This window comes from Morone saxatilis, unplaced genomic scaffold, assembly GCF_004916995.1.
Source record: "Morone saxatilis isolate NCDOM2014 unplaced genomic scaffold, NCSU_SB_2.0 Contig2, whole genome shotgun sequence".
Classification (NCBI taxonomy): Eukaryota; Metazoa; Chordata; class Actinopteri; family Moronidae; genus Morone; species Morone saxatilis.
The window spans coordinates 10,824,140-10,833,742 of record NW_023339762.1 but is presented as its reverse complement, the minus strand read 5'-3'; the positions used below and the strand labels follow the sequence as shown (position 1 = coordinate 10,833,742).

Below are 9,603 nucleotides of genomic sequence, written 5' to 3'. Positions count from 1 at the left end.
ATATATATATATATATTGTCATATCAAAGAAGCAGTCTCAGAATATAGAGATATTTAGCCCCTAGACTATGATAAATCTTAGTGTAGTGTAGTTACAAATATGTATTATGGGACTTTAATCAGCCAGCTCACAGGGAACAGATTTATTATAGGAGCACGAGTATGCAAAAATTATGTAAAAAGTTAATACTTCAATTTGACTCGATTTGTCTACAGGTGGATGCTGAAATAGGTTGGGCTGAAATGTTGCACTGTATAGAAGTGGTATTAGCTGCAATCTGAGCAGTATTGCAGCAGAAAAGGAATAGCATTATTAGCTTAAACAAGACTACCTTATTGTAAAACAACAGTTTTATGGTGATAGCTGTGGCCCTTTGGCCCACAGGCATTACATTTCCAGGTTGTCTGTCCTTCTGTCCGTTTGTCCCATTCTTGTTAACACAATATCTCAGGAATGCTTCGAGGGATTTTTTTTTTAATTTGGCACAAATGTCTATTTGGACTCCCCATTATTGTGACATCAAAAACACCTTTTGGCCATAACTCTGATCTCTGAAACTGATGACCATATTTCACAATTGGCCGGACAATGAATTGGTGACAGAGTTGGTCAGTCTGACCTCAAAATGACCTTGACAAATTTTTGTGATGATGATGATGATTTTTTATACAAAAAGTTAAAGATCAACTTCACTATGACCTGCAGCCCTTTGCTGTCTATCTTCGGCTGTCACTATAATAAAAGGCCAAAAACATTACTTAAAAAAAAACACTAACTCAGTAAGAGAAGGGGAGATCAAAGTTCACTGTGACCTCAAAATAGCTTTTTAGCCATAGATTAACACTGTTCAAAATCACGTACTAATGGACTATGCATACTAAGTACGAAGTCAAATTTGTGTGTTTCAACTGTATAGTATGTCATTTTGTGTATGCGTACTGTTGTATACTAGATTAACAAGAATATGGCGAGAGTTTACTGCACATCCTCAACCGCCCCATAATGCATTGCGTCTCTTCTGACATATGTTATATGTTCATTTAGTCTGCAGTATGAAGTACATACTGATTTCAGATTTCACACTGGAATGACACAACACAATGAGTAAACAGTAATTAGCGCAGTACAGGCTTTCATTATTCAATCTAATCCATTCTGCCTTTCACATACTCACTCATTCTGAATTTCAAGTTTCCTTTTAATACACAACTTTTTATATAAACTTGACAGGTGAGTGAAAAGTTTAAGTGGGAAACTGATTGCCCTCAGAACAGAACAGAACAGATTTATGGCCAGTTGGTAAGACTTATTACCGGGATATTGTCAGGGACAGCATATAAAATAGTGTTTTTCAAAAGTGATGAAAAAAATGAAATGAAAAAAATCCATTGATTCTAGAGAACACAGGCTAGCTGGGTAACTGGGCGTGACTTCTCTATTTGAGGGTGGAGCTTTAAACAGGCTGTAAAAAAACATGGCAGACACTTGCTGGCTGTGGCTGAGAAGGAAATGAGTGATTTGGGTAAAGGTAAATAGAAGTAGATATTTAAAGCTGCAGTTACAATGTTGTAGCATGTCTCTTGGTTTACAAGGATAAGATGAAAACTTGTGTTTAGTTTTGTGGAAATATTGGTGTTGGAGAGTTATGCTAGAAAAGTGCTTGGAAGCACAAGTAACATTGTTTCCGGAGTACTGTTATTTAGCATGTTAATAGCCTTGTAAGGGCTGATGTTGGCTATGTCTCCACTGTTTGATGATGGAGTAGTTTGCTTTGATGAGTAGTAAAGAGAGGCTTTTCAGGTTTCAAAGACTTGTTTGATGACAGTTTTTTTTGCTTTGGAGGGCAGTGTTGAGTGTGTGGGTTCAGGGAAAGAGGGTTTGTTAGGGGGTTCTGGGAAGCTGGATGATCCGACTTAACAAAACACTTTTTATTCTGAACGTGCCCCCTTTTTTTGGTTGGGTGGGGGGGGCTTTTATTGCCTATATTTGATACTGACAGGAAATGGGGGAGATAGAGAGGGGATGACATACAGCAAAGGGCCACAGCAGGTCAGAGTTGAACCCAGCAAGGACCCAGCCTTGGAATATGGGGCGAGCTATCTGGGTGTCCCATGAAGGTGCCCACTTGACAGCCCTGTCAGCTTACCTTTATTGATACACTCATCTATATAATAGAATGGCTTAGAAAGGATATTTTACCATGCTAGTGCTACTGCACTGTTGGTTAACTTTGTTAGTCACATGACTTTTGTCAGGCTTATCCTAAACAGAACACTGAGGCTGAAATGATTAGTTGATGAATTGATTAGTTAACCAGTAGAAAATTAACCATAAACAATTTTGATAATTATAGTTAAAGGTCTTTTGCTCATTTAATAGGAAATTAAAACAGTTTAAACACTTTTACAACTGCGGACCCTGTGGGTGCAGCCCGGCTGGTCAAATAAAGTGAACTTAATGAGCATTCTGGTTAATGTTGGAAAAACTTCTTCTGCTTGAATGTTTCAAACTAAAAGCTGTTAAGTTTTCCGTTTATTGGGTGCATGTTGTGTGTGTTTCTGTGTGTGTATGCAATACAGTGGTGCGGGCACAGTGTAGAAAGTGTGTGTTTCTACATATTGATGTGCATGCATTGATCTTCAAGTGTGACCATTCTTGTTACCCACACTTTTGAGATCACATTGTCCTTGCTGTCTACATTTAGTTGATGTTTCCTAAGATTACACTGCCTTAGTTTCACAGTTGACTGAGTGGAGGGTTTGGTGTGGGTCTATGCTGTACTTATTTTAGTGAAGCTGGACTGATCTGCAGTCAATAATACTCGCTAAAGCCCCAGCTGTTTTGTTTTAATCAGATCCCAGGGGTTTTGGCCTGGCTAAATAAGGTTGGCTAATGGTTGTGAGTGACCCACTCCCGTCCTTAGCAGACACCTCCCTGTGGTGTCCTGCAGAAAGATTTAGAAAATGTCTACCTACTCTCTGTACACAGCCTAATGCACAGCTCTAAACATTGCAGTCATGGGTTTGGTTGTGGTTTTCAGAAGGGCTGTGTGTTTGGCAGCTATGACAGCTTCGACAGATTTTGTTTGCATGTTTAAGCTTTTACCTCCTAGCTTTATTAGAACAGTAGATAATATTCCAGACTGGTTTGTTATTGTTAAACACTATAACTAAAATACTACTCAGAGTTTCTAAAAAATATGATATTTGTGTCCAATTTACATCAGTGATTACTACAATCTGCAAACTTTCCTTTCATATGATATACTTGATAAAATGTCCTGTAGTGTTTTCTATGGGAAAGAGCTGTGTAAGTGTGGATTTTTGCGTGGCAGGTAGTGTTTAATTTTTAACCAATAGCAGCATTGCAGAATGTCATCACCTGTTCTCTCACTCTCATAAACTGTGTGTTATACGGTTCCAGTGTTTAACAGAGCACAGTGGGACATTTTGATTGATTATCAAGCCTGATAAAGAGCTTGACACATCCCTTATATGAACCAATAAAAAATATTAGTTTTATATTAGTATATAATATACTTTGTGGTTCCAATTTTTTCTACATTTCATGTTGAGCTTGGTTGGAAAAATGCATTCTTCTCTCTTTTTAAGCCATCAAACATTGGATAAAATTGTGTGCTGGTGTAGAATTAGCTGCAGCCTTGGGTTAGTTGGCCTGTCCAGTGAATTCTGACATTTCTATCCCACTGCAGTATGTGGAATCCCATGGATATTGCATTGCACTGTTATCCATTCAAAACAAAACAAATGGCACAGTCTCATGCGCTGCAGGGAAACACACAGATTACATGACCTTGTCAGCGGCCTACATGGCTATGACATCATATTTATGCTTATCCTAAAAAGATGATCTCCTTTCAACAAAAGGGAAATGAGCTTTGAGTTGACTTTACCTGCCCTTGTCTTAACCTGGCCCGTCTGTCTGGTCTCTGCCTTCCCAAAAGGCTGATGATGCCTCTGCAGATCAGTGAATTTCAAGGTTTTCAAGGTTTACAAAAGAGATTCCCCTTTTGTGACTTGACCTGTATGTGTGAACTACACTCTGACTGCTAACAGTATCTGTTTTTTCTTATTTTCATATTAGGGCTGCACAATTATTTAAAATATCATAAAAATTGCAATATGGCCAGGTGCAGTATCCAAATTGCAGAAGCTGCAATGTTTGGATGAAAGTAAATTGTGTGACAAAACAGCATTAATATTATACTAATATTATTAAGTAATGTAGTGCTGCCCTGGCCTACAAATCTCCAGACGTGAGAAAACATGTTTGTTTGGTACCAACAAATGTCAAATCATTTTTAAATATTTTTTTAGATTTTAGATTTAAATCTTTTTTTTTTTTCAGTGAAAATGAAAATTGTAATGCAAAAATGGTCTTTCCCACTAATTGTGATTCAAAATATTTGATTTGATTTTGATTTCATGAGAATTTGTATTTTCATAACTGAGGTGTTTTAGGAGCTAACAGTATTCAAGAAAAGGCTCTGCCTGTTGAACAAGCTCCCAATAGACTTAATAATATGAAACCTTTGTCATGTACTGAAAAAGACTGAGGAGATTAGATTGGTGAGGCTGTTGCAGCAGCAAGTCATGTCGGCTTGAGGATCAGCAGAGTCATAAATAGAGAGAGCTGGTCTTTATGTTTTTAACACCAGTTAAAAACATATATTCATCAATGTCACCCTCAGACTCATCCAGGCAGGGATCGGATTGGGCTGCACAAAAGCCATTGCGCTCAAGTGCTACTGGATGTAACATTATCATTAAGTTGTGTCCATGACTCTTTAAACTGGCTCGTTTCTTAGTTGCGTGACCTATCCTGTTCCTATTTAATTTACATGCTGTTTTTAATCATTTGCTTTTAGTGGAAATGTAAACCCTAATGAGAGATGGATTAGTTCTCAGCCTAGTTTTTAGTTGTCGTACACACCTAAAATCCTTCAGTCCCATATGTTGAGGACATCACACCAAGGGCGTGTCCAGCCATTAAGTCTCATATTAAAATCTGGTTGATTGCAGTGTTGGAGGCTGGGCCATCACGCCAAAAAGCAAAGAGAAGACTAAACAGAAATAGGATCCTCAGTGCCACCCTGGGTTGAGTCTCAGTGCCTTTCCTTGGTCATCTCAGTTAAACTGAAATGTACATGACACTGTACTAAATCAGAGGGGATGATATCACCTCAGCTCACCCTCCTGTTGACTTCCTTATATGTCCAGGAATACACTAAGAACATTATGCTCCAGTGCTTTTCCATTTTTGTTGCATTTGTTTTTTAAGCATCCAGAATCCAAGAGAAGGAGGAAGAGATGTGTGTTTGTGTGTGTGTGTGTGTGTGGTGAGCAGTAATCCTCAGAGACTAAAATCACTGTCCCATCTGGCCAATGTGTCATAGTCTGTGTGTAAGAGGGAATCCTTCTTTAGGAGTCTAACCCTACATCACCCCACCTTGTCTTACTCTCTTGTGTGTCTCATTCTGCCACCTGAGAGCCCCGAAATGAGAGTGATCTATTAAATAAAGCACACCTTCTACCTCTTTGTTCCACAAAATAATTACAGATGTGTCTCACATGGATGTCATATTTAGTAATATGCTTCTCTTTTGGGTCACTCACAAATAAAATCATATTTACTGTATGGTGGCCTCAGTGAATGCAACATGTCCATGTCTTTCTTTTGTGCAGAAGCGTGTAAGTTTCTGCATTATTTAGTATGTTATGCAAATAATAATAAACAACAGACACTTACATAACACATCCAGCATATGGCATGCAATCCATCTTGTAGTACACAGCATCATGTGTGCGTTTTTAAAGTGAGCTCGATCATGATGAGGGTGCATGCAAACGCTCACAGTATCTCATATAAAAGCACTTAAAAGATGTTTTTCCAGGATTATTTCTCATATGGTGAAAATACACACAACTGACTGCTTATAATCCTGTAGGGTTAAAAAAGACCAAGCAAAGCCCCTCATGAGCCTCTTTGAAAATGTAGAATTGGGGGCACCTGGGTAGCTCACCTGGTAGAGCTGGTGCACCATGTGCCGAGGCTGCAGCGGCCCAGGTTTCCAATCTGACCTGTGGCCCTTTGCTGCGGGTCATGCTCTCTCTCCCCTTTCCTGTCAGTCTGTCACTATCAATTAAAGGCAATAAAAGCCCCCAAAAACAAAATTTCGAGTGAATATGTAAATAAACAGCACAGTGGTTTAAAGGCAGTTTTGAACAGTGTGAGGTTGGAAAATGTAGTATCCAAAGAAAATTTAAGTAATGATTGATTAAAAAAACCGAAATTTTAGATTTCTGAACAGAAATTAATCTGATGGAATCCAATGATCAAATAAAATGCAATAAACAAACTATTTTGAAGCACAATGAATAAAATAAGTGAATAAAATATATAACAATCAAATAATCCTACTTATGAAAGGCAGTTTAATTATGGTGTTTTTTTTCGAAAAATAATCGGCATAATAAAAATAATTATTAGTTGCAGCCCTACCTTCCTCCCCCACTCTACTCTTTTGCTTTCTGCCCTGACTCAAACTCCCACTTCTCCCTGCTTCCTTTTCTTCTTCCTCTACCTTCATTTAGGTGTGCTAGTAGTGGATGTTCAACCCACAAGGCTATATTTGTAGACTATGTATATACAGTAACAGATGGACCGACTCGTCGGAATGTTTCACTGTTGCTAGGACACGTGGAAACATCCTGTCAGCTGTTAATACAAGCAGATTGATGACAAAAAGAAAAACAGGGACAAAGTACGTTGATATTTTTGTAGGAAAACTGGCTAGAAAACAGCATATTTCTTTTATTTTGTAGCAAATCTTTTAAATATATGTTGGTATGCATTTCTCAATGTTAGACAGAAAAAAATTACTCAGTAGGGTGGTTCATGTCCGCAGCAAAATCATTGGTAATCAACAGAAAAGTCTGTTTGTTCTGTATAAGACACAGTTCTTAAATGAGGTCAGATTCTTAAAACAGTAATTATACATAGTAATAATGGTTTCTGCTTTGTTATTTTTTAGATTACTGCTACAGTAAGTGAGTGATATGTGGTGATGACTGACTAAATAAACAGTTTTCTCTCCTTGCAGCTTCCTTATGGTCCTGGTATGTCTCATCTTCAGTGTCCTGTCCACTATAGAGCAATATGCAGACTTTGCCACAGGAACCCTCTTCTGGATGGTGAGTACTTTCATTGTTCTAATATATCAAACATAAAACCTCCACAGAACTCAATAAATAGGCTAAATCCAGAAGCATCTTCATAAGTCCCACATGGATTATAGGTTTTAAGGTTGCATCAGTCATGAGGAGTTGCTGTTATTAACTGTAGTTCTACAGAAATAATGGATTTACAGATTTATCAGTTACTTCTACTACTAGTATGCGAGGCCCTGGCCTGACCATGGGGAGCAACTAAACTAAAGGGTGATAAGGTGTAACTTCTCCCACTTTAATAAAATGAATAAGAGGGTCAGACAGATGTAAGTTAAGTACAATTTGTACACATCCCCCACAGTCCTAAGATGAGGTCTAATCATGCAGATTAACCTAAAACACGTGTGATTGGACCATGTGTGTGCAGGATTTTAGTTAGTAAAAAAGCCTTTACTAACACTTCAAAAACGTTTACTGGTTTCAGCTTTTCAAATGTGGAGATTTGCTATCTTATTCTATTTTATTTAACTGTAAATTGTTTTATTTCACTTCATTAGGTCCAGTGTGTAACATTTTGGAGGTTCTATTGGCAGAAATGGAATATATTATTTATGGGTATGTTTTCATTAGTGTATAAATCACCTAAATATAGGAATTGCTATGTTTTTGTTCCATTAGAATGAGCCTTTTATATCTAAAGACACCGCAGGTCACCTTCCATGGAGTCCGCCTTGTTGAACCGCTGTGTTTCTACAGTAGCCCTGAAGGGACAAAACAGACATTGGCACTTCATAGGGGCATTCGTGTTTTTCCCCTTTTCTGCAACCACAGTAGTTTCTCCTTCATGCTTAGGAGGGGGAGGGTGAAGCCAGGGAGTTGCGATCTGCAACTACACCGCTAGATGCCACTTAATCCTGCACACTGGACCTTTAAAAAATTATTAAATATTAATGGGTAATGAAAATAATCATTGCAGCCTACATAGTGGCATATGTATCCGTTGATGAAGGTGTTATCACTTCTATATTGAGAGAATGGATTTAGTGATGCTTCCTGGACAATTAAGACATTTCTTCTGAAATGAATATATATTTTCTTAGAGAGAAGGAACAAAAAGAGTGACAGATGGTATTCTAAAGCTACTATAGCTGCACTGCAGTACTCTATTGTATCCACATGATGGAGACAGAAGATCTTGGCTGGGAGGATTTCTACCCACCATCTTACACCTCGGCCCAACGATATTACAAGCTCAAAAAAAAAATCACTTTCTCTTATTGCAAATGCCATCACACAACATCTGCCAGCTTGTATTGCATCAATCCAAAGCCCTTTACAGTAACATGTATGTACTGTAGATTATTAGAATGGGAATGCACAGGGGCCAGATTTTTTTTTTTTAACCTATTGTGACAACACTAATTATGCAGAATCATTTTGGCTTCACACAGACTGCACTTGTTGATGCTGGTAAATTGACTTTTTTCGAGCTTATTAGGCTATTAAGGCTGCTAAGTGATGCAATAAATCCAGGGCTTACAACAGGTAGAGAAAATTGTGACGGCTATTTGGAAACTCTACAAAGAACTTGCATCATCTGTCTCCTGCTTGCACACTGGGAATATAAATACACATGTAGCTACTGTGTACTCACACAACTTACGCAGACACCTACACAAAGACTGCACATAGACAGACATGGACAGACACACAATCACAAAATACACACATGTACCACCTCCTGAGTCGTGGGGGCAAACAGAGGACAGAGTGGACACTCTGTTCTGTAAACTTTTGGCCAGTGCCCTTTGAAGATCTACTATCACGGTTATTCATTTATTTCTACACAGGAAGAGCCAAATACTCTCTATCATTATCCCTAACTGTCTTTCTATATCTCTTGCTCTCTTTCCACCTTTTTTTCTGTTGCTTCATCACTCAAGAGACCAGCAGTAGTCAGCCCCATAAAGACATAGAGAGAAATAAAAACATTTCTTTATACTAATTACTGCTAGTCTTTTCTCTTGAATAGTCGAAACCTGTTTATGTATCTTGTACACCTGGCCGTGTTTGCTTGTGTATTTGCAATGCATGGTTTCAGTTCAATATTAATTGTAAGATAAGATAATAGCTTATCTTGTGTGTGTGTGTTGCTTGCTCTTATGCCAGTGTATGTGTGTGTGTGTTTGAGGGGGTGGAGCTCTGTGAGCGGTGTCGTGGTGGCATATAGTGGTGGTAGTAACTATACTTAGAAAGTTCAGGGTTAGCTGACATTCGTGAATCACAGGCTGCTTGTTTTGGAAGGCAGAGGGGACATTAGTCCTTGAGGATATTTGGCCTTCAGGGCAGCTGCCAAAGCAAAGCTAGCCAGCTGGGCAGGAGGCACAGAGGCATGTACACACACACACACAC

General features: G+C 38.5%; 1 protein-coding gene across 1 annotated transcript in view; it reads left to right on the top strand.

Moving 5' to 3' along the window:
* Positions 1-9,603, top strand: part of kcnq1.2 (potassium voltage-gated channel, KQT-like subfamily, member 1.2) — a gene marked incomplete at its 5' end in the record, with an annotated part of 165,374 nt that overhangs the window by 5,964 nt on the left and 149,807 nt on the right. The window contains 1 exon segment of the mRNA XM_035664282.1: positions 7,125-7,215. Coding sequence (XP_035520175.1) covers positions 7,125-7,215 — 91 coding nt within the window.